The 26,694-nt window shown below is 41.6% G+C and overlaps 1 protein-coding gene across 1 annotated transcript in view; it reads right to left on the minus strand.

The window, feature by feature from the left end:
- Positions 1-9,660: 9,660 nt before the first annotated feature.
- The window catches only part of FAM98B (family with sequence similarity 98 member B), a 30,587-nt gene continuing 13,553 nt past the window's right edge, over positions 9,661-26,694 (minus strand). The window contains exons 5-8 of the mRNA XM_077464756.1: positions 23,556-23,636; positions 21,672-21,788; positions 21,323-21,490; positions 9,661-10,084 (exon numbers count right to left, since the gene is read on the minus strand). Of these exons, the coding sequence (XP_077320882.1) occupies positions 9,800-10,084; positions 21,323-21,490; positions 21,672-21,788; positions 23,556-23,636 (651 nt within the window). The 3' untranslated portion in view covers positions 9,661-9,799. The remainder of the gene's footprint in view (positions 10,085-21,322; positions 21,491-21,671; positions 21,789-23,555; positions 23,637-26,694) is intronic.

Here is a 26,694-nt window from a genome sequence, read left to right on the forward strand (position 1 = left end):
CTAATAAGAGGGACTTGAATAGCTACATAACAAAATGTTATTGGAGGATTGTTGGGATACAGTAGATGATAGTTTCTATCCTCTCAGGAATTGAAAGATACAAGGGTAAATTTGTCTGACAAATTACCGTATTTATCGGCATATAACACACACACACACACACACACACACACACACACACACACACACACACACACACACACACAAATCATGGATGTGCGTTATACGGCAATCGGCTGCCTCGGAGGGGAACGAGCGCTGCCAAAATAGACAGAGCCGGATCTCCTGTGTACTCAGCTCCGCTCACAGTGAAGCCCAGTCCCGTCTCCTAGCATTGACGTCCCACTATTGGACCATTGTTATGTCCATCACAGGAGCTGGGCCAGGGTCAGGACTGGGTGTGACTGTGAGCCAAGTAGATAGGAGATCCAGCTCTGTCTGTTTCAGCAATAACAGGGGTGCAGATGGGCACTGATCAGACTGCAATGATGGGCAAGGCTGCAGCTGGGCACCAATTAGGCTGCATTGATAGGCACTGACCCTTATTTTGCTTCAAAATTCTTTATTTAAAATGTAAGTTTTTTTTCCCCTGAAACTTCCCTCTTAAAATTAAGGTGCGTGTTATACGCCAATAAATATGATAGTTCATCTTTATGACCTTTAAGTGATGCCTATTAATGTCCTCCCCCATCACAACATAATGTTGACCTACAAGTCTGGTCTGTAAATTTGGTTTTTCTTTTCCTCCGCTCCTGGTGAGCCCAGCATCTAGAGTTTAGAAACATTTCCACAGCATAATGTCTACTAAGAGCAAATCTGCAATTTGCAAATATTGTGAGCCAAAATATTTTAAAAATGCTACAAGGATGACAAAACACATACCTGGCATGCCAGAGGTGCCCCAAAGACATTAAAAATACTTTTTGGAATGAAATGATGAGGACCATAATGAAAGTGCAAGTAGCTTTTCCCTCCAGATCTCTTCCAGAAACAGCCTGCTGCTTCTGGATCATCACAAAGTGTTTTTTCACTAGCAGCATTTTCAAGTAAGCAAGTGTTGCAAACAACTTGCTACCATCTGAAAAGCAAAATGATTCCAATTTTTTTTTTTTTTTTTTTACATGTTCCAAACGTTTCAATTTTTCTGGGGAAAAAAAACAGGGAAAACTTTTTTCTCATAGCTTCAAAATGTACAGAAATTTTGCATCTCTATTCAGGGTTAATGTCTAATAAATGGGCTTTAAATTACAAACAAAGAAACAATACATTACTGAGTATCATGAACACACTAAAGCAAGCAGATAGTTAAAACAACAAAGTTTACTGGCAGTATAAATAGTCTAAAAACACAGATCTCACAAAGTATCTGCTGCACATAAAACAAGTGACCACACAACGACACGACTTTGTAAGGTATCCCCAACACATTTGATTTAAAAACATTTACTAATGATGAAGTCATTCAACAGTTACCTGGAGTTCATGTTGCAATGGTTTAACAAACAGTTAATATCCAATGACACTTTTACATGGCATGTACATATTTCAATTGGAAGCAATCTCAGTGTGGCCGGTACCAAGAATAGCAACCGTTTTATTTGTGTGCTTACAACTCATTACGTTTTTCCATTATACTAATAAAAACTATGAATTTGTTGTAGGTGTAAAACCAGGTCACATTATAAGTCTTCTTTTCTGGATAAAATTCCCTTATTACAAAAAGATACTCAAACAGGCTGAGCAATTTTGCTCATTGAGCTATTCATAATGCTAGCCTAAAACACACATAGCTAAGTAGTAGCCTTGCTTAATGTAAACCTTTCTTAAGAACATTATGGCGCAAACGTTGTTCTGAAATTGCCAGTTGCATAGCTGTTAAGTGGACTCTTACTTCTTTTAAACAGGACAATCTATCTACATGCTTGCTCCAAGTCAATGACTCAAAGTTTCAAAGGAAAAAGGCCTTGCAGGACAGCATATTATTTCATAGTAAGTCAACAATGGCAGCTCCTACATTTGTCTCAGTAATGGTTACCTTTAGTGAGAAAACCAGTCATCAGACTGTTATGCATTATGAAATGTCTAGCGCTTAGTAGTTCTCACAGATCAGAGAGGTTTTTGCAAGAAATATCTGGCACTAAAGGAGAATAGGACAAGCCAAGTTCTGCTTTCTTCAAAAGACTCAATACACACACATGCATAACACGTTTGTATTTCATAATCTGTGTAAAAAGGATTTACACGCACACATCAAATGCATTGATGGTATGCGTGCTATTTTATCAATTGTAAAAGACAATTCACAATAGCTTTAGTGATTTGTCTATTGAAGAGACAAGAAGAGAAGCTGTTTAGTGGTGATACAGTAATTTTTTCATGAAGAAATAAGGCATTTAGCAGTTAAATGCTCATTTCACGTGAGAGGATAAAGGATTCCACACAAAATGACACGTTTGAATTGCTTGCAAGATTAGAACAAATTCATAAAATAAGGATAAAAAAAATAAAATAATAATATATATTATAATAAACAAATTTATCCTAATATACAGAGCTTATTGTCCAGTATGAGGTCCAGTCCACAGTACTGAGGTCCAGTATAGTGACTGCTGAGCACAGCGCAAGGAGAATGTAAACTGCAGTGTACAGTTTTTTTTTTCCCCCTTTACAAGTCTGGAAGACAAGATAATTTTGCTCATTTCTAAGACCCCATCCACACTATTAGATTTTTGTCTTCAGATTTACCAAAACTATATAATATGAGGTGAAACCTTAAAGAGGAAGTAAACCCTGATGGGTTTACTTCCTCTTTTTTTCCCTGCAAAGGTAAAGCATAATGGACTACTATGCATCGCATAGTAGCTCATTATGTGTCACTTACCTGACACAGGAGCCAGCGAAGTCGCCGCTGATCCCTGTAGTCCGCCGCGTCCATCTTGCTGGTGGCGTCTCGCAGCTCCGACCAATGACAGCGGCGCAACCGTGATGACGTCACTCCCGCGCATGCGCACGGGAGTCGCGCCTCGCAGCTCCGTTGCTGTCATACGGCGAAGCCGCGATGACGTCAATCCCGCGCATGCGCACGGGAGTCGACAAATTTGGCAAATCCATTCTTGGATTTGCCGCATTTAGTGCGCCTGCGCGCCGCTGTCTACGGCGCATGCGCCGTAGACAGCGGTGCCCATTTTCGGGCAAATATCTCCTAAACCATATAGGTTTAGGAGATATTGCTTGGACCTACAGGTAAGCCTTAATCTAGGCTTACCTATAGGTCCAAGTTGTTTGGAAGGGTTTACTTCCCTTTTAAGAGTTTCAATTTGGATGCACGGTACATAATACATGGTTTTGGTAAATCTGAAGACAAAAATTTGCAGAAAATCTAATAGTGTGGGGTCTTATGCATCGGTTTCTGCCTGGGTCTTTGACTGCAGCTGTCAGTGTTAACTAACATCTTGTCACAAAACTTGACTACACGAGTTGTGAAGAGATTTTTTTTTTAGCGATCTGTCCACCATCTACAGTCAACATTATGCAGTAGCAGATTTACCTTTAAAAAAAAAAAAAAGAAAAAAAAAAAAGGACAAAAAAAAAAAAGAAAGAAAAAAGCAGTACACAAAGTTCCACTGGATGTATATTGTACAAGTTGATGCAGTGAGTATTTTATTTCCAGCATAACAAGATCCAGTAATAAGTAAACAATGGAAGTTTCTGTTCACTTGGGACTATTAAAAAAAAATAAAGGCAGCAGAAGAAACTAATTTTGACGTTTCAAAAGTGGCTCTACTGGAGCCGAAAGTGGAGAGAAAAACAAAAAATCCAATATTAAAAAAAAAAAAAAAAAAAAAAAGTCTTGGTTTAACCACTTGCCTACTGCCGTATTGTAAAATGACGGCGACAGGAACCCTTCCTCCCTGCGGGCGGATGTCATATATAGTCCGTCTTCCCAGCATTGTGGAGAGAGTGCGTGACTCGATGCGCGTGCCCAGCAGCCGCAATGTCCGCCGGGCACCCGCGATTGCCCATCACAGAGCAGGGACGTGGATCTGTGTGTGTAAACACACAGACCCACGTTCTGTCAGGGGAGAGGAGAACTGATCGTATCTTCCTTGTATATAAGATCACCGATTGGTCGCCTCCCCCTCCAGTGTTAGAATCACTCCCCAGGACACACATTTAACCCCTTAACCGCCCCCTAGTATTAACCCTTTCCCTGCCAGTGACATTTATACAGTAATCAATGCATTTTTATAGCACTGATCGCTTTATAAATGTCAATGGTCCCAAAATAGTGTCAAAAGTGTCTGATCTGTCCACCGCAATGTCAGTCACAATGAAAATTGCAGATCGCCGCCATTAGTAGTAAAAAAAACAAGTTAATAAAAATTACATAAATCTATCCCCTATTTTGTAGATGGGATCATTTTTGCGCAAACCAATCAATATACGCTTATTGCGATTTTTAACAAAAATATGTAGATCAATACATAATCGGCCTAAACTGAGAAAAAAAATGTTATATAGATATATATATATAGATATATATATATATATAGATAGATATATAGATATATATATATATATATCTATATATATATCTATATATATATATATATATATATATATATATATATATATATATATAGATATCTATATATATCTATATAGATATCTATATATATCTATATAGATATCTATATATATATGTGCAAAAATTTTGTTTTTTGTTTATGGCACAAAAAAAAAAAAAAAAAAAATAAAAAAAAAAAAAAAAAAAAAAATCGCAGAGTGATCGAATACCACCAAAAGAAAGCCATTTGTGGGGAAAAAATTATCAAAATTTTATTTAGGTACAACGTCGCATGACCGTGCAATTGTCATTCAAAGTGTGACAGTTCTGAAAATTGGCCTGGGAAGGAAGGGGGTGAAAATGGCCTGTAAGTGGTTAAAGAGAGTTACTACCTACCACTAATTTTTAGCTTACAACTTTCCTAATTTATACGCGCAAAGGACCAAGTCCAATGATACTAAAGTTTCAGTATGCACAGACAGACTGAGGCTCTTTGGTTGCTCAATACTTACTGAGGCTCCACTGATGAGCTTTCACCAACAGTGTTCCCAGCTCCAAATAACTTCTATAAAATCACACAGCCACAGAACTCTTCTCCACTATAGTGAAATCAGATAATAGCTTGATTACCTTATTGGGCTATAAACATTTTTTATGTTCCTAACCAAACCAGCCCAGACACATTTCTGCAATTTCAGACCTCACAAACCAATCTATATCTTCACTAGCTATCTGCAATATCAATGGACCCGAAGGATACCCACAGGTTTAGGCAATTTAATGCCTGCACCAGAGATAGATGATGGCTACAGAGAAAAAAAGAAAAAAAAACAGCAAACAGAACCTCCTTTACATTTTTTTCCCCACTTTGGAAATTGGACTGCAAATTGCATTTTCATATTGCCACCTTCACTAGCAAAAATGAAAGTGGACAGCCAGGTATAACGCTCCACACTCCCAGCATACCTCAATTTTGTAACAAACTCGTACATTGAGGGACAAAGGATTTAGAGACATTTGGAACATTCAAAAGCAGTACAACCGAGGGGTGGGCAACACAGCATACACAATGCTACCAGGCTCAACTATAAAAAGGATAAAAAGGACTGCCAGCAGCTCAAAGAGCAGCCTGAAGGACGTTTCACTTGAAGCTGGCATCAGATGAGGCCTAGCAAAACGTAGAGAACGTGTGAACAGGCCGAGTAGCAGCCTTGCAAATCAGAGAAAGAGTTGCTCCAAGCTAAAAAGCCCAAAGGAGCACTCTAGGATCTAGTAGAATGTGTCTTGACAAAAAGCTGGAACTCAGTCATTAAGGCTCCATTCACACCTGGGCATTTTGGGATTGGCGCAGACTCACTGCAATTCTGCCCGTGATCTCAAAATGCTACACAATGGCAAAACGCAGGTTCAGGTGACATTTTCAATGGCACCTAGAACGCAGTGCGGTTTTTGGCACGATTTAATAATATGCAAAGCTTGTCACCCAAAAAGGAGTAGGAGCTTCTTTTGGGCGACAAGCTTCACACAAAGAGATGGCCGGGCAATTAATCGCGGCACATTTTAGGTGCCATGGAAAATAATGGTACCTGAACCTGTATTTTGCCATTGTAGTGCGTTTTGCAGTAGTGTGCAGAATCGCAACGATTCTGTTGCAATCCGAAAACGTCTTAGTGCGAATGGAGCCCTATACTAGAAGCTTGAAAGAGGATTAGCATAAGAAAGTTAGTAACGGTGGAACAAGAAGCGGGCTTGCCTTTGTGGGGACCATCCAGAATATTTGACACAGTCAGTCGCAGTTGCTGGGAGGTATTCATGCACAGATCGAACTACATCTAGACAATGAGGGGTAATCCCCTTCTGTTGCAGTTTGGTCAAACAGAGGGACAAAAACACAGTGTCCTGGTTGAGGTTAAAGGTGTATATTACTTTAGCAAAAGAAGGTGGCTCTGGCCTTACTACCAACTTGTCCTTGTGCAAGAACATAAAAAGGTTATTAACAGGACAAAGTAGCCAGTTCCAGGTAATGGCACCCAGAAACGCAACCTTCTGAGTAAAAATGGAAAGGGGAATATTTCTGATAGGTTCAAATGGCAGTTTTTAATGCACCAAGAGAACCAAATTCTAGACATCTGTGGAAAACATGGCTAAGTACATGGGGGCCCCATGAGAAACACCCTGTACAAAAGTCTTAATCAATGAATGGGTGGTTAGTAGTTTCTGGAACAAATTGCAAGTGCCAAGATATGAGCCATGATGGTACTCAGATTTCTGATCCAAACCTGACTGCAAAAAATTTCAGGATTCAGCTCACTAAATATTTTCAGGGATAAAGGCTGGTTTTCTTGCACAAAGCAAAAAAGTATGCCTTCCATGTGCGATGGTGCAGCTTGCGGGAAACATACTTCCTGGTAGAGCTGCACAATTCTGGCTAAAATGAGAATCACAATTTTTTTGCTTAGAAGATAGATCATGATTCTCGCAGCGCAACATCTTTCACATTAAAACCAAAATAATTGGGCTAACTTTCCTTTTTTTTTTTTTAATGCATTGTTTTTCCCAAAAAATTGCATTTGAAAGACCGCTGGGCAAATACAGAGCGGCATAAAATATTGCAGCAATTGCCATTTTATTCCCTACGGTCTCTGCTAAAATATATATAATTTTTGGAGGTTCCCCAAGTAATTTTCTAGCAAAAAATATTGATTTTACCTTACGTGTCAGAAAAAGAGTGACTTTAAGCGGTTAAACTTCCTGCATTTACACAGTTGAAAACTTGGCAGTCTGCCCAGATTATTTACACAGAAGTTCTATCCCTTGATCTAAGAAGGAAGCTAGTTACAATGTTGCAAGTTAAAAAAAAAAACAAAAAAAAAAAAAAAACGTGGCAGACTGCCTGGATGATTTCTTTTGACAGCTGAATGAGGAGATAGTTTTCTCCACTTCAAGATCACTATTTAACAATTGTGCAGCTTTACTTCCTGGCTTTTAACAACATGGAGATCATTGAATCAGACAGGTGCCTTGTCTATAAAACCTCAGCTTCAACAGTCATGCCGTTTGTCAACAACTGTGAAGCAGGGTGGCAAACCAGACAGTGGGCTAGAAGATCAGGTCAACCTGGAAAAGCCCACACAATGTCTGCCAGGAGTCCTATCTAATCAGAGTCCCACATGCACTTGGACCGTGCAGGGCTGAGCATTCCTGCATCTTGATTCTGCGAAGCAGATGAAGCGCACGTTTCAAGGAAGAAAGGGTGTAAACCTGGGCATAATGATCCCACAGAGACACGAGCTTCCAACCCTGTCCAGTTTGTTGCTGAACATGGAGGACAGAAGGTCCACATCTGGCACCCCGACCCCCCCCCCCTCCCCCCACACTATGGCACAGGTTCTGGAACACCTCCAGGTATAGGGACCATTCTTCTGGGTCCAGGCAGGAGCAATTTCTGCTTTTCTGCCAAGAGACTTTTAGCTTCCCCCTGCTTTGGCACAGTCTGACTGGATACTGGTGGGATGTTCCAAGAAATCAAAAGAAATTACAATTTCCCCAACTTCAGGGCTTGGTTACTAAAGAAAAAGTGCCAGATGTCCAGAAAACTGCAACTTTTGATGTATATGTTCATAAGAAGTTTATTAACCGCTTGCAGATCCAAACATTTTCTGTCACTTTTTGTTTAAATCAGTATTTTTTTCTAGAAAATTACTTAGAATCTCCAAACACACACATATATACTCCAATTATTTTTTTGTAAAATACGAAAGATGATGTTACATTGAGTAAATAGATACCCAACACGTCACACTTTAAAAGCGTGTACACTCATGGAATAACGGCAAACTACGATACTTAAAAAACTCTACAGCCAGGCGTGCGATCTGTCCTATCGTTTCTCGGGTGCGCTGGTACAAACGGTAAGCCCAAGGAACACCGGCAAGCGGCAGGAGGAGTTTCCCCCCCTTCTACCACTTCTGAAAGCGATTCAGGAGCTAATTAGATGCTCTGCCCCCTTTCATGCAAAAGCCAGTCTCCAGCTGAAAAAACCCAATACCGGGGTTATGGCCGGGGTTATCAGCCATAACCTCAGTAAACCACAACGTATATGTACGTACTGCGATCGGCAAGTGGTTAAAAATGTAAACATGTATATTGAGCTGAGGAATCAATCTGACCTTTCCCAATCTTCCCAGATCTACACTGCAAGCTCCAGGATCCTTATGGCGCAATCATCAAATTCCCCTGAACCGTTTTGATGTTGGTGAAATCTGCGACTTGTATTGCGCTATACTGGTTAGTTTTTCTCTCAGCATTGGTAATACTGCTGCTCAATGGTCCTATATAAATGAAATAGCTCCAGGTGCTCAGCCCACCTGGCCTTCTCATAAAATTAGTCTTCAGAGGCACCCAGGCTCTGAACCTGGAAAGCATTCTGCGGCTAACTGACCATACACAGAGGTGTCCTAAGCTCACATTACAGGCAGACCCTGCGATCGCCAAGGCAGCAGGGCCGTAGTATGGCCTCCAAAGTGATTGGTGTATTATTGAAGATACACCTATCTGGATGGCTGTACTAAGACTAGCTCAAGACTAAGTCTTTATTGAAGAGACATAATCTTGTAAAAAAAGAAAATGGCTATTAAAAAAGGGTTCAACTATTCTTCAAAGAGAAAAGAAGTCTATTGCCCTAGTACACGGGTTAGAAATACTGAGACATGCTGGAAGTGGGAGGGGTTAAGGCCAATTGCAGTTTTTTTTTTTTTTTTTTGCCAGTGTTCAGATCCTCTGTAGGTGGCAGCACAAGAAAGAAAAATGACGTATGTCCTTAACATTGTCTAATATTCATAGAGTGCTGCACAAAAACAGTAATTCATCGTGTCAATCCGTGTAAAAAAATAAAATAAAAATAATAATATTGCAAGCCTATGAATAGATCACCAATAACGATTCAAATCACTATATGTGATCAATGTGGAGGATAAGTTCAGCAAAACACACATTTCCTGACTCCACCCTAATTGCTCCCAAGGTGAAATTTAGTGTTACTGCTGTTCTATTTCATGTGTAAAAAAAAAAAAAAAAAAAAAAAAAAAAAAAAATGTAATTTCCTGGTTTATTGAGAAGGAATACTGTCCGTAGCAAAGAGGTCATTAAAAAATACCATACCAAAATATTACAGATCCATAATCAATTCATGCAATGTAAACTTTTGGCAACACAGACTAGACAGCTGTGCATTCAGTACCTCTGATAATTTCCCCTTCCTCCATAATCACTGTAACCTCCCCTGCCCTGGTATCCTCCGCCACCTCCTCTTCCACCTCTGGGACCTGCATTATAACCTCCTCTTCCAAATCCACCTCCACCTCCCCCTCCCCCTCCTCGCCATCCTCCTCGTCCTCCTCCTCTCCAACCTCCCCTTCCTCCATCATCCTGTCTTTTCTGCCAGGGTGGCATTTCTGGAGCTGGGGGCTCAATCTCTGAGGGTCTTCCTCCTCGATCAGGCACCCTTCCCATTAGAACCTGTAATAAGTGAATAAAAACAATAAAAAAAAAAAAAAAAATGACGACAGGTAAAATCATTTTAATTGCTGTATTTTTTTTTTTTAAATGGATGAAAAATAAAACATTTGCATTTACTTTATCTCTTATGTATAATCTCACTTTAACTATAGAAACAAAGAAAATTTTCAACCTTTAAATGCACAGAAAACTTCCAAGATGCCTTTAGGTGAACAGATAGAGACATGTATTTTTCAATATTATACTATTTTAAAATACTAGAATGCAATACAAAGAAAACACGGTTTCAAATAGAACACCCCTTTTCCTAAAGTACAGGCAGTTTCTAGGTCACAAACAAGAGGTTTTGTAGGTTTGTTCTCAAGCTGAATTTGTATGCAAGTTGGAACAGGTACATTTTTTAAGTGCAACTCCAGTCAAAGAAAGAATTAAAATTTTTTGGATAACATTTGGAAGGGTTAAAACGTCGGTATAAGCTAAACCACAGCCATCTGGGCATGCAACCCCCCTCCCGGCCAACTGCTTGTTGTACGGTGCTATGTGCCATCAGTGGGCGAGGGGGATGTGTGTGCACAGCCCTCAGTCTGCCCCAGTGCATCATTCATCTTGGCCCAGGCGCCACACCAAAAGAGGGGGGGGGTCACTAAGGCCTTCTACTAACCTCTTCCGGTGCTCCACCCGAGCTCTGACCATGTCTAGGCCCAGCTGGGATGCCCGGAATTGTTACGTTTGTTTTCATTTTTAACTGAATAGGGAATAGTTAAAAAACCCCTGTTAGTTTTTAAAAACTTTTTTGCCATCTATGTCCCACTGGGGAGATTTCCCTTTACTTCCTGTCCTGTAGAACTAACAGGGAGTAGGAGTTAGTGAAGAGGAAAGGATTGCCGCTACTCCTGACCAGCCCAGGTGAATAAAGAGAAGCCTCAGCCTACATGTCTCCACCAAACCACATACTCTAATGCATTTCCTCCTGCCATTGGGACACTATGATGAATCACGCATCAGGGTGTGGTTTGGTGAAGAAATGTACACCGAGACCGCTCTTTATCATCGTTTATTCACCTGGGCTGGGCAGGAGCAGCGGCGTTCCTGTCTGCTTTACATTTACTAATCCCCTGGATTGGTATTAGGACAAGCCTGCACGCCACGGTGTGAGACAAGCGGATATGCTTTCACCTCTACTTTGAGCTACGTCAAAAGCAATCAAACGGGAAATGAGAAGAGATCTTTCCACAGTGAGAAAACACTTTCTACTAATTGCATCACCAGTGCAAAAAGATGCATGGTGCTCAACTGCAGTCTGTGATTATCCTATGTAATCACATTGCTTATAAGCACAGTGATTACTCATCCTGCTCAAAACTCAAGAAACTGTGCGACTCACCAAGCCTATATCACAAGTCTACAGGGGCAGAAACAATCTGAAAAACTTCCTATTATTACATTACAGAGTCCACAATACATTACTATGCAGCGCTTCTCTTTTCTATAAAAGAATGCTTGCATTCTCAGGTGCTCATTTCCCTGCCCACTCATCTCCGCCCTGTGGATGGCAGGATGTTGCAAGCATTGGATGCGCAACCCTAGAAACTCAAGCGCACTGAGTTGAGAGCAAACTATGCATGGATAGAGAATGAACTCGAGTGCTGATTTGTGAGTTTCTAGGGGCACACGCCCAATGCCTGGTATATCTAGCCATCTACAGGACAAAGAGGAGAGAGCAATTAAATAACTAGTTGAAAAAGTTTGTATGCTTTAAAAAAAAAAAATTAATAAAATGAATGTAAAAGCGAGGCTTCAGTAATGCTTGAGGATATTTTTGGCAAAAATCAGTAAAGGTGAACTAACCATATATCCCATATGGGGACACACTTGATGGACTGAAACTGTTAAATTTTTTGTCTTTTGTGGACACGAACTTCTGTTAGGTGTTTATTGTTGTCTACTCCTGTGTTTTTGTAGCAACAAAAAGGTACCAGTTACTTACCAGTAGCCGTCTTTCTAGGAAATCTTCCAAGACTGCACACCTGAGAGATGAGAGGCTCCTCCCTACAGGAAACACAATCAATCGACAGCTGTTTTAAGTCCCCACCCTTCCCCTTGATCCTCAGTTTGTAGAGAAGTAACTCCTGAACCTGGTTCACAAGGGAAATCATTCCTCATAGGTACTCACCTTCTAGTGTTCTACAATTTTCCCTCCTCCAACGGGCGGGAAGTAGGCCTGCCGTCCTGGAAGATTTCCCAGAAAGACAGCTACCGGTAAGTAACTGGTACCTTTCTCAAGTCATCTTCCAGGACTGCACACCTGAGAGGATAAACCAGTATCTCAGGCCTACCTTAGGGTGGAACCACTGCAAGACCCTCTTGGCGAACCTTGGTTCTGCAGTGAGCTTTACCTCCACTCCATATGCTTGATGAAGGTATCTTAATTGAATCATGCAGCTGATCTGCAGGTCTGCTCCACAGATGTCCCTGCCTTTTCTGCTTCAGATGCAGGATCTAGGTGGAGTGGGCTCTTAAAGATGGAATCAGAAAACATGTTAAACTTGTAGGTTAGCAATGTTGCTTATCTCACACATCTAACAACCATTGTCTATTGTGCCTGTAGGTGCTACTTAGAACCACTAAAAAGATAAAATCAGAGACCTGTGTTGTAAGACACAGACACCATATAGATCAATAAGAGGGCCTGTCTTAACACTAGAGGTGCGCATCTTCACTGGTCTCAATGACAGCAAGGAAGCCCTGACTCTAGCGTCTCGCAATCAGTCCAGAGTTGAATTTAAAGGCTCCAAGCGCCAAATCTTCAGCGATCTCTTGCCCATCACCCTGGCAAGGAGGAGGACCCTCCTTCCATTAACTCTGCATCTACAGTCTCACAAGGTGGCTTATCGGGGGGGCTTCCCCTTTCGCCTATCCGCTTCCAAGGAAGGAATCCAATACTCTGCACGTGATCTGCAAGAAAGTGACACCTTCCTGCGCAACTTGGGGCTTCCACCTCTTTCAGAAGACGACTCCCCACCTCTCCCAGCTACACCCAAGCCACCACTGGTTCCAAGTCTCATTTGGACCCCAGTGAGGCAGAAACTGTCCAAACCCAATTTTACACCCCAGAAACGTTGTGCCTCCAGATTCCCGACCTGAGCGGTCTCCTCCCGATTCATTCTGGATGCCTCATTTACCAACTCCCGATTGTTGTTATGGGTAGTCAACACCCTTTAGTGGGGTTATTTACCCCCTGGCCCGGGGGGTAGGCGGCCGAATTTACCATAAGCTGCCTCAGGTTTAACCAAGTTTCTTTTTCCCTTCCTCAACAGGTTGTGACGCTTTTGTCTAATAGAAATTATTATTTTTTCTTTTTTTATTATTATATTTTTTTTTTCTCGCAACCGAGGTTTCCTGTTACATCCGAGGGCAACTTATCTCTTTCTCGGACGGAGGCCAGGGATCCCCTGGTCCTCGTTTCTCTTTTTTGTTTTTTGGAGCTATATATGCCTCCACTCCAGACCCATGGCTTAGACCTGGGCTTCCTGGTGGCGCTTAGCCATCCAGGTTTCTATTTGTTGGTCGTTAACTTTCGACCCCTTATTTTGTCCCCGATTTTCCAGTTTCCTTTTCTTGTTATTTCCCCTTTTTATGGGATCTTTGGTTTTTTTCCTTATTTTCCACTGGTACTGGTTAATTTTGGTACAGATCCTCCTAAACAGTCGCACTGCTATCTGTGTTATGAATATTGCTCCGTTATGTAATATGTATTTGTTTTGGGTTCTCCGATAGGTCTTCCTTGTTACATATGTGATGATTTTTGTCATGCTCTGGTCCTTGATTGACTTTCTATGGCGCTAAAATTTCTAACCTATAAATGTTAAAGTTTTAAACTCCATTCAAAAAAAAAGATGATTGGCTTTGAAGGAGTTTAAAGCTTCCAAAGCGGACGTGATACTGGTCCAAGAGACCCATTTCCGTGCTGGGGGCTCTCTCAAGTTTGCTAGCAAACATTTCCCGACCTCCTTTCTGGCATCTGACCCATCGGGCAAGGCGGGTGTAGCCATCCCGATTAACCGGCATTGCCCGTTAAGAGTCAAATCGCCCCACTTAGACTCTCACGGTAGGTTTATCCTAAATTGTTCCCATCTCACTCAATTCTTCACCATTGTTAACATCTATGCTCCTAACTCAGGTCAGCTCAGCTTCTTGTCCTCTGTCTTTGACACGGTGGACCGATTTGCCCTGCCTTTATGGTCTTAGGAGGGGACTTTAATATATGACGATGTCGTCAGATAGAGATAGGCATACTCTATTTCCCTCAGCTTCACCCCCCCCCCCCAGAGCTACCCGCCTATCCAAATCGTTCCGTAAGCTGATTAGATCTAGACGCTTGTTAGACATTTGGAGGATAAAACACCCTACTCACAAACAATATACATTTTTCTCACACCCTCACAAACTCTATTCTAGGTTGGATCATTTCTTTATCTCCTCACCCCTCTTAACATCGGCGGTCTCCTCTGAAATCAACCCTATTACATGGTCAGATCACTCTTCAGTTCAACTAGATATCCATCTTTCATCTACCTTCCCTAGGGCTTGATACTGGAGGCTGAATGAAACACATTCTTTCGCTCTCCAGAAACTAAAAAAGTCTTAACTAATGGCCTAACGGAATACTTCCAATTTAACACCGACTCGGTCACGGAGCCCTGTGGGAGGCCCACAAAGCTGTTTTTCGTGGACGAGATGGACAAATTCAAGGCTGCAGGATATTTACGTATGGTTATAGCGATCTGTGCCGTAAATGACTTATTTTGATGGCATACTGATAGGATAAGGAAGATCCTGTACATTCTCCCCTTCCCCCCTCTCTCTCTCTCTCTCCCTTTCCTTACATTCTACCCCCCTTTATGATTTGTTATGTATGCTATTAATATTGTTTCTCTGTGCACTTTTATAAGTGCAATGTTCAGTTATCTTTATACTTTCAATAAAAAATACAATTTAAAAAAAAAAAGGCATGCCCAATCTATGGCTTTACTTATGCCTGAGAGCCTACTTCAGGAGATTAAAGTCCATAGCAGGAGTAGACTACCCATATTGCTACATCTAGTTTTGCTAGAAGGGCGAAATGAAGGCGATGCACCGAGTCCAAACCTATTCGGTCGGGTATATATCTTTATACTTCATCTTCAGGCCCTAATACTCCTCTGAACGTTTGGGTTTGTAGGCTTAGCCAGCCTTGTCCCACTGGCGAGCATGCGCAATAGCGCTCTTTTGTCCGCATCAGGCCGGCGAAGCAAGACGGCTTATAAAAACCGGCATTACTCCGTCACTCCTTGCTATCTGCAGCCAAGGGTGATGCTTACTCTCAAGATTGATTACTTACCAGCGAGTTACTCGTTGCATTTATTCTACACTACCACAGTATGTATTCTTTATTCGCTTGGACTCATCTCTTTTTTTCTTATTTCCTGCACACTTACACTGCTACTATGTTTTCACTGGATTCTTCTAATTAAGTCCGAAGCTGCCTTATATACTCTAGGCCAGTGATGGCAAACCTTGGCACCCCAGATGTTTTGGAACTACATTTCCCATGATGCTCAACTACACTGCAGAGTGCATGAGCATCATGGGAAATGTAGTTCCAAAACATCTGGGGTGCCAAGGTTCGCCATCACTGCTCTAGGCTCTGGGAAACCATTATGGTGTCCTCACCACCTACTCATTTAATTACTAGCTTATTTCTTTTTTGTTCCTGCATGTTATTCTTTGAGGGGGTTTTTCCTATTTTAAATTTTTTTATACATTTTTTTTTTTTTTTTTTTATTTCACCTACACACACTCGTTTTGCTCAAGCAATTTCACTTTTTTTTTGACTAAATTCTCCTTTTTTTGTTTTTCTTTTTCATTCATTTTTGTTCAGCTGGTATCCTTTCGGTAATTTGTTTTCTTGAGCATTAAACATCAACGTTCGCCCATATTTCAAAATTTTTCAATCGATGCAAGTACCCACTGATATTTGTGTATTTTAATTTTTCATTTGGGAGGGTTGTTTACCCCCTTAGGTTGACTTTTTTGACTGACTGACTGATTTCAGCAACCTTTTACTTTACTTATTTACCCATGTTTATTCAGTTTTGCTAACTAATTTATTATTTATTTTTTTCTTCTTTTATTATATTTTTTTCTAATCAGTAATCTTTGGCTGGTTTTTTAGCCCCCTGCGATTTAGCATGGCTGTGGGTGACTCTTGAGATGGACAAACTCCCTACATTTTCTTTGTAGTGGTTTAAGGTGGGTCTGGAATGCTGTGTGTTTTTTTGTTTTTTCCAAGCCTGCACATGTACTTTTCGATTTTTGATATATTTTTGAAAATATTTTGTTACTATATTACCTTGTTTTTGATCTAGATCTCTTTGAAAAATTCACACATCCCCTGAAGAAGCAATCTACTGCGAAACATGTTGGGATCATGTGTGCTTAACGAGAACAACCACTGCATTGTATTGTCCTGTGTTTTTATACTTCATTAATAATTGTTAATGAATTTTAACTCTGAATTTAATAAATATTTGTAATACAATCCTGTATCCCATCGAATAAGGTCTATCATCTAGCTATTATTTGCACCGTCAAAATCCCTATTTCCCTCTCTTGTTTTTGATTCAGAGTCCAAACCTATTCGGTCGGGTATACATCTTTATACTTCATCTTCAGGCCCTAATACTCCTCTGAACGTAACTTTCTAAGTTCTTACTAAACAGGGTGATTCATTATCCCCTTCCCCCAGTGTCCCATAACCCTACTGGGCTTCAACCCTAGGAAATGGTTCTGGCATCCCTGAATGTAAGGGGTAAAGGATTTCTGACATGTGACATCTGCAGCCAGAACCCCTGGCCCCTTCATGGAAATGAAGGCTGAAATACAAAGGTGATAATCACAAATAAAAAGATCATAGATTGTGGGCACGGCACAATAGATTTAGACAGAAAGGACACAAGCATAGACAACAATGTTGCGTATCTGAGCGTAGCTAGCTAAACCAACATATCAAATATGGGAAGAGACCCAAGTCTGAACCTCAATGTAGACAAAACAGTCCTCACAGTCTGGTTTTCTGATGTGCTGCGAAGATGTAAAAACATTAAGATACAAGCAAACCCTAAATGCTGCGTATGCGATGTACAGCAAAACAAGACTATACAAGACAGAAAGACCCAAACTTCTATGTTGCGTATTTCTGACGAACCACCAAATACAGTTATAAGATCAATATAAACACCAACTCCTGTGTTGTGCATTTCTGCTATGCCACAGGGTAAAATAATATGGAACACAAGACAATCCTTTCTGTTATGCAGTTCTGTAATGTAGTTCAGATAGAACCAACACTGAGAAAGGACACAAGCAACCTGCAGCATTGTGTTTTTCTGAAGAGCAGTAAGGTAAGGAAATATGAAACAGAAAGCACCAACAAGCTTCAATCTTGAGTATTTCTGCTGTGCAGCAACATAAAAACAGACAGACAATGAGAAAAAAAACAGACAGCCTTTACAGCGGCAATCTTTTCTGGCCTTCTGCAAAATAAGACAATAACTCCATGATGAGTATTCCTGCTGCGTAGCAAAACCTCAACCAGATGGGACAGATAAGCTTAGGGCTCCCACACCCCTTCGACCCAACCAGCGACTTGGGACTGCTAGACGCATGAGAAGTCATACACTGTCTGTGCGACTCCAGCAGTCCCCGATTCCTGGATCCACAGACCTCAGGATTACACAGATCTCAGGGAAAACAAAAAAGGCAAATCATCCGGTCGAACAAGTGAGGGGTCCCCAATGCTGTGACTCCCTGGAGGAGTGCAGGCAACAATCCCCTGCTGTATATCCCTAAGAAGCATAAAGGTAGATCAATGAGAAACACAGCTCACTGCTGTGCCCGATAGTAAATATAGGACATACAGGACACAAACAAACAATCTGCAATCTTTGTGTATGTCTGATGTGTAGCAATATACCAATACTGAGCAGAGATACCACCATCCTCAATATGTCTCTCTGTTGAGCAGCAAAAACAAAATCAGAAAAAGAAGCAACCTTCACTGCTGTGTCCTTTATGATATGCAGCCAATAAGGCCTTATATGCAAGACATAAAAGGACAGACAACTTTCAATCTTGTATATATCTGATGTGCAACAACAAACAATTCTGAATAGAGATAGCAAATCCATATTGAAGTGATTTGGCATGCGACTCAACATGTCAAATCGCATTGCTAAAATCGGCACAACACCACTTTGCGGAGCGGCACAGATTACCAAAGGTAGTATATGTACCACCCCTGGCAGAGGTTCAATTTGTATTTCTGCTATGTAGCCCAACATTTTGAACCATCAATTTTCACTTCTGCCTTTCTGATAAGTAACCAATAAGGCAGTAATACAGGTCACAAAACCCCACAGACAGACCTCAATCTTATGTATGTCTGATGTGCAGCAATATAACCATTATGAGCAGAGATGTCACCAGACTCAATGATGCGCATTTCTGCTGTGCAGCACAAAACCAGAAAGTACAGACCACCTTCACTGTTGTATTTTTCTGATCTGTAGCCAAACAAAGCAGTACCTTTAGGATATAAAAGGACACAAAACAAGCTTCAGTGCATTTGTGATGTACAGCAATATAGCCCTTATGAGCAGAGATGTCACAAATCTCAATGCGTATTTCTGCTGTGCCACAAAACATTCCAGCAAGGACAAACCTTCACTACTGAGGTCTACTGGTGTGCAGCCAAGGAGGAGTCATGGCGTATCCATTTATGAAATAACCAACAGGGGCAATTTATTTCATAGTCATAGCCTGGGCTGTAGACACTAAACCTTTCGCCACCAGTGTAGGAACAAATCCTAAAATGGTTGGACACTCTAGTACAGTTAGTTGTTGTCCTACCTTACCTCCATAGACTGAGCAAACGCTAGCCAGCTCATACCCACGTGGGGCTGATCAGCAACTATAGTCTCAAGGAGCCCAGCCCTAGAGACCAATTTAAGACAGCCTCTAGAAGAGGTGGTTACCAATTTAGCCTGGAGGTAAATAGCTACTTGCAGGAGAAGCAATCATGTAGCTCTTGCATAGGTTTGCACAGAAAATTCTCAATTAAAAGGATGTAGGAAGCGATTTATGGTAAATCGCCTTTAGATCTGCCACCAAGTGGACTGTAGCCCAAACAAAAAAGTTTTTTCTTACCTCCTACACTATAATATAACCACAGTGTAAAGGTGGAGTGGGAGGTTGGAGCTTATGAAAGTTACCTATAGCAAGCAACCCCCAAAAGGAGGATCTGTCACAAGGGGACCCCTACTGTGTCACACAGAAGCTTTGTCCCTGCCCATCATTGAATGTTAGGTCAGATTTTAAGCATCTTGAAGCAGCTTCAGATTCCTAGCAGCTGGGCTAATAGGGCCGGTAACCTAGTGCACCTGCTGACCAGGGGAGCTTCTGAATCCACCAACCACTGCACAAAAACTTGTTCAGTGGTATACCTGGCCGCCTGTAAGTAATTTTTTGTATCTACCAGGTCCCCTCTGTTTGCTATATTCATCCCTACTAATGTACCACAAGTGGGCATGTAGGGAGAGGCTGGCAACCTACTGTTGCGATAACCAGTGTCTTTGCTGTAAGAGGAAGCTGTGGCTGGTGGTTTTAGCAGTAGCCTCTGGGCTATTTGTATCCCGACACCAGGTTCTGCACTGCACCAGTCAGTATATACACAGGGAAGGGGGAGCAATGCCTTACCTACCTCTTTCCCATCTGAGGTGGTTTAGGCACACTCGTGCTTCTGCACCACCATACAGCGTCTCTGATGTAAGAGGGAGCTGCGGCTGGTGTTTTTAGCAGAAGCTTCTGGGCTATTTGAATCCAGACCTCAAGGGAGATTATCTCAACTGTCCAGAAACCATTTGGCTGGAATTGGGGATTTTGCAGCTAAATTCCCAAGGCAAAGGAAAGTACTCACCGTTGTCGTCTTCCCCTTTTGCCACAGCCACCGGGCTTGCTTTTCCATCCTTATGGTCCACACGCGAGGATAGTCGCCAAAGTGCCCCCCCCCCCCCCAACTGCTGTCCCCAATAGGGAGGTGCAAGGTTAGGCTGTGTCCTGCACTGTACCAGTCAGTATATACACATGGGGGGGAAATGCCTCCCATTCCTCATTCCCATATTCCCATCTGAGGTGGTTTAGGCAGACATCCACCGTAGTGAACTGGTGCCTCCTCGCTCTAGCGAAAGGAGGATCTGAGCGCCTACTCCTGCTGACTCTCAGCCTTCCTTCCTGGGTAAGAACACCCCCACCATTTTCCTGAAGTTTGAAAATTATGCAGGTGCTTGTCGTGCCCTCCCCCAGCAGCCCACGCGAGCTACCAGGGGCCCAGGAGTTGGGGACATGCTCCCCCTGGAAAGAACCAATGGCCAGCATCCCTGTCTGAAGCCTGGACAGGCAAGAAGAGGAAGACAGGATAATGGCCCCTGAAGTTCTGGGTACAGTGGTGTACCCAGAGTCCTTCAGCTCTCAGGGGGGCTCTTCCAATTTCTGCTGCCCCCCCCTGAGGAAAAGCAAGTGGAACCCCCCCAGGAAGGATAAGAATATCCTACCAGACCCAGAGACTTCCCAAGCTTGTGGTCCGGCTGCCAGGGGGGAGACCACCAGCCCCAGGCTTCGGGTCATTTGGAAAAAAAACAAAAAAAACAGTTTTGATGTGTAGGGAGAAGCACAATCAAAAACCGAGGATCAAGGGGGAAGGGTGGGGACTTAAAAGAGCTGTCGATTGATTGCGTTTCCTGTAGGGAGGAGCCTCTCATCTCTCAGGTGTTCCGTCCTGGAAGAGGACTTGAGAAAGTGAGGTTAACACTGCTGTGGCTCCACAGAGCATTATGTTCCTCACTTGCTGGTGACTAGAGTCGATAAGCAACTTTTAAAAACGTACAACAATCACAGAAAACAAAAATTATTAGGATTGTGCTGTTCCATGAAAAACTTTTTGTTGGCTCTTGAAACATCTCCTGCGATACATGTTTTCTGGCCATTTGCTCTAGGCAATCCTTAGCATATGTACCCCAAACTGCACTCAGATGTTTCTCCAGTCCTGTATTCTCAGTGATGGAGTTATATAAAAATTAAAACATATAATACCAATAACCTCACAAGGAAACAAAAATACAGAATGTCTATATAGCAATGTACCTTGTTCACAGGACACACAGTCTTCTCCCTTGATGAACCACTGCTAGTGCGCACTATTCTGGAGAGATCCTCCCTAGCAGCCAAGAGGTGTGATAATGTAATGCCCGATTTTGAGCACAGCGAGTATCGCACTGGCTGATAAGCACGAGCAATCTCATCCGTTTTTTCCTAATGGAAAAAAAATATATATATCTTTTACTGACCATTAAAAACAAATGTATTTATTGCTATCATATTATAAGTAAAATTTCACACAGTATCTTGCAATGTAACATTTGAGATTGCATTGTCAATAAAGAGGTAAAGTGCGACATCTGGAAAATAGTGTATTGTACAGAAATGCACCCACCTTGGCCCTCTCTGACCAGCCAAATGACTGAACAGTAACATCGAGACGTTTTATTAACATTCGTCGCCGACACTCATACTCTTTACAGAGAGCTTCATTTATCTTCTCCAGCCGTTCCTATAAAATTGGTTAAAAATGTATATATAAATTCTTCCATTGTACATATTACAAATATTTATGCTTGCTTACAAAGCAGGAAGCATAGATGGCGATTTTAATTCATTACTGCTTCAAAAGTAAAGAGCTTTGTATCATGAATTGGTTGTACTTAAGATTAACCAGTTTGTGCACATGAAGGAAAAAAAAAAAAAAAGCTTGATTTGGGTAAAGAGCTTTATATACTTTACATTACAGTAATGTATAAAGTCTACAATATCAGCTTTAGATTAACAAATGGACTTGCTTGTCACATTGACATCTCACTCTTGCAGATCACACTGGGAGTACAGCTTTCCCTGTGTAATCGGCAGAGCTTCACAATCAACAGGAGAGCTATTTGTGGTTCTCAATTTATCAGGAGCACACAATGTAAATGATACAAAGTGGGTGGCTGTCAAAACAATAAACTCCACTGATGAGACAGGGAGTTAAACACTCAGAGTAATCTGTATAACGGAGCAATGAGGAGGCAAGAGGGGAAACCCCACCCAGTCAGTCAAAGGCTGTGGTTATACTTGCATTCCATTCACCCAAAAGGGGAAGTGAAATGCCCATTAATTCTGGGTAAAGAAGATCACGTGACCTCCTTCCTTTCTTTCCACATGGCAGCACTGAGAGGCCAACTATCACAGGCCAAAGCACTGTCACATGGGAAAAGGACAGAAAACCCTGGGTAAGCACAAGATCCACTTGCACAGGTAGCAGGAAGGAGAGATTAAAGAGAAACTGCAGTACATAATTTGTAACAAAAACATCTTTGTCATTCTGAAGCTTCCCTCCAACCACTTTGCATATTATTTTATATATACTGTGATTCTGTACTTGCCAAATACGCTGCAGAAATCTCCCTCCCTCCACTGAGTCTGTCTGCATCCATTTTAACTGTGGGCAGCTGAAGATGCTGCCCGTTCACTTCCTGGAATCGCTATAGAGCCTGAGTGCCTTGAGGAGGGGCTAGGACGGTGAAGGCACTTGGGCTCTATAGTGATTTGAGAAGCTGATCAAGATTTAAGCTGTGTGGCTCTATGTTGTGCTTTAAATCCATGTTGGGATTAGTGTGGTGTGCACTGGAAGCACCTGCATATTGTGAGTACCATGTACATTTTAATAAACGCATGTGGAAGTGTTGGATTTTTCTGCACATTAATTTGTATGGACATTTATGCACTTTATATGTTTGATTTAATGATTTTCAATATGTTTAAATTTCATGATTCAGCACTGCACTCATATATAGGTATCAGATTTGCATTCACATTTGCATGTTTGATGTTTCCATTTCCAATACACTCAGAAGGGACACAGCCCAACCACTCTGCAGAAACCTAAAGGGCAACTCCAATTAGGACTGTTTAATGTTGAGGAAAACATAGAAAATATGCTTTTTATACATGATCTCATTATCAGATTAAAACATAACATGACTTTTAGAAGGTCTCTGGGTGGGACTGGAGCATATCACTAGTTATTCTATAGTGCAAACTATTTCATATATTACTTCCCGCTGTCTGTAGTGGGGGTGGGTAGGGTTTAAAAAATTTCTTTACAAATTATGAGAAGGGTGAAAACTAGGACTACAGAAAGTCTGACTGGGAAAGTAAACAATTCCAGGCCTGCAATTAGATGATTCAAGGCTTGCCACCAAGTAAGATGGCATGAATGTTAAGGTTACTTTTTTTTTTTTATTGTAATCTTTTAATTTTTCTATATTCATTTGTTTCTCACCAGCTGTTCTGTATTCAGTTCCACACCAAGGAGTGTTTTGTTGATGCCATTTGACTGAACTTTGGGCAATAACTCTGTAACCTGTGAATGAGATAAAACACAGGCAATATAAATATTTTATATGGTATTTTGCACATTCTTTCCTGTTAAATTGTAAAACCACCTGTCAGTTACGAATAAAAGTAGGTTTTCCTTCATAAAAGAATAATTAGATATGACTTAAGCCTTGAAAATCTCAGCTTTGTTAAATTTCTTGTCAAACCTAATATTTCTAGCCACTAAAAACCTACAAAAGACATAACATCTTTAAAACAGGACTGAAAAAACACTCAAAAGCATATGAGCCAATGCTCAGATACAAATGTTTAAAGTGGAGCGCCACCCAAAAGTGGAATATCCTCTTTAAGGACTCCTGACATGCCACATTTGCCATGTCCTTTTTTTTCCAGGAGGGGAGCGAGTACCTAGTTTTGACAGGTACCCAAGCTCCCACTTCTGCTCATGCCGCCTAGGTGACCTGAGCGGAAGTTCTCCCCTTCCTGATATCTTTTGGGACACGTCACAGGTCCCAGAAAATTTCCCAGTCATTCAGGATTCGAAGTGCGCACCCGGCCATGAAGTCGCAAGCTGTCAGAGCCAGGTGCCCACACTAGTGATGCCGGCACCGGGGAGAGGCGGGGGAGAGAGCTAAGGCTTCGGGCGGCCACATCGCTGGACCACGGGACAGGCGAGGGTCTTTTTATTAAAAGTCAGCAGCTACAACTTTTTTAATAAAAGAAAAGGCTGGAACTCTGCTTTGGGAAACTGATCTGTTCATTTTAAGAAGCAAATGCTACTTATATTCTTACAGTAACCTGTCATGAGAGAAATTGGTTGGCTGTCATTGCTGATATCCTGAACACTGCTGTTGCTTAGCTCTTATACTAAGCTGCTCACTTCAATGCGTCCGTCTGGTAACAGTAAAGGGCATGTCAGCCATGGACTCTCAGCAGACACCAGCTTCTGGGAGCTCAATGAAATAAAAGCTTCTCTGGCACAATTTACCTTAAGGAGACAGATATTCCACCTTTGCATGTTCCGGGGAATCCTCTTTCAGGGCATCCATGGGCTGCCCCGTAGAGGCAACAGGGGTTCTATGCTATTTTATCATTGCAAAATCTTGCAGGTTGCTATGAATGTGACTAAAGCTCCCCTCTTGTATGCCCATATGTCCCTCTGGGACAACCCGCAGTTACCCATCCCTGATCATACACTGTTTTTGAGAGAAGGGTCATTTACCTTTCACATGTGTTAGCCAATGGGGCGGTTAAGTCATTCCAAGAATTTAATGAGGGATTAGGAGTGCCAAATGAAGTTTTTTCGGTATCTCCAACTCTGGCACGCTCTTAATGCTCAATCCTATGGCTCCACACCTACCCTGGAATTCTCTCTCGTTGTTCTACAACCATTTCCTTCTGCCCGCTGCAAACAAAACTAGCCTACAAACTGAAGTCCCGCTCGTCGGCAGATGTATGGGAGATGGTGGATGAGGAGTGGGATGAGATCTTGGGAGCGTACAAATCTGTTTTACCCAAACTATCCAATCGGCTCACACATCTTTACATATTGCATAGGTCCTACCTTACTCCCATTCGTCTCTCAAAGTACAGGCCAGGTTACAACTCAGCGTGCCCCAAATGTGGTAACCCCAGGGCACGTCCCTTGGGTAACAACCCTCCAGCCTGCCATGCAGTCATCAGTACATCAACAAGCAGTATAACATAAAGAGAAAAAGGAGGGGTGGGGTCCGGTGTCCGTCGGTGAATTACAGAGAAAAGGATTTTACAGTGAGTACAAAAAAAAAAAAAATAATAATAATCCTATTTTCTCTTATATTCACCGACCGGCACAGCTCCTCTTAGCCATTGGGATGTCCCCAAGCAGTGCCAAACGAGGGGTGAGAAAACCGCATGAAAAATTTTTTTATATATATATATATATATATATATATATATATATATATATATATATATATATATATATATATATATATATATATATATACATACATACACATACACACACACACACACACACACACATATATACACTTTATCCACCATGGCAAATGGGAACTAGTGAAACTTTACCCACAAAAAACAAAAACATCAGTGCGTGGAAAAATTCACCACAAAACCAGGGTACCCTGAACAGGAGTGACTACCCACAACTGCACCAAAACTGCGGAATGTAATGCAACAGCGCATTAACTTAACAGTACTGCGTTTTTAATCGAAAAACAAACAGAAAAAAAAAAAATTATATATATATATATATATATATATATATATATATATATATATATATATATATATATATATATATATATATATATATATATATATATATATATATATATATATATATATATATATATATATAGCATATTCAATTTCAACTATACAGCTGCCTGCAAAACTTTGCGGCCAAAACAGGCACTGACATCTACGTTGCAAAACTTGGTAAACGTGTGGACAGACAATCAGGTCACCGCTTTACACACCTGAGCAACAGACGCTTGGTGTTGGAAGGCCTAAGATGTCCCGATTGCCCTTGTGGAGTGGGCCGTGACCGGAAAGGGGGGCACCTGCCCCTTCAAGGCATAGGCTTGCACTAAAATCTGTCTGATCCACCTGGAAATGGTGGCCAACAAGACCGCCATGCCTTTCTTTGGACCAGCCACTGAAACAAACAGTGATTCTGACTTCCGAAAGGGAGCCGTGGCAGACAAATATACACCTTTAGAGCCCGAACCACATCCATAGCGTGAAGGGCCACTTCCTTAAGGTGTTTCGACTTAGGACACAGATGGTAACACAATGTCCTCTTTGATATGAAAAGCCAAGACCACTTTCGGCAGAAAAGACAGTTGCAGACGCAAAACCACCTTATCCTTGTGGATAACCAGATAAGGCGACTTGCATGACAAAGCCGCCAGTTCCGAAACCCTCCTGGCCGAGTTGATGGCCACTAGAAAGACCACTTTGAGAAAGAGTCAACAGAGGAATCTCCCTGATATTTTCAAATGGTGGGTTTTGAAGCTCCGATAACACCAGGTTCAGATCCCACGGGGGTAACGGTGGATGCACCGGAGGGACTA

This window comes from Lithobates pipiens, unplaced genomic scaffold (assembly GCF_037356315.1).
Source record: "Lithobates pipiens isolate NorthernLeopardFrog02 unplaced genomic scaffold, aLitPip1_a1.2 Scaffold_30, whole genome shotgun sequence".
Taxonomy (NCBI): Eukaryota; Metazoa; Chordata; class Amphibia; order Anura; family Ranidae; genus Lithobates; species Lithobates pipiens.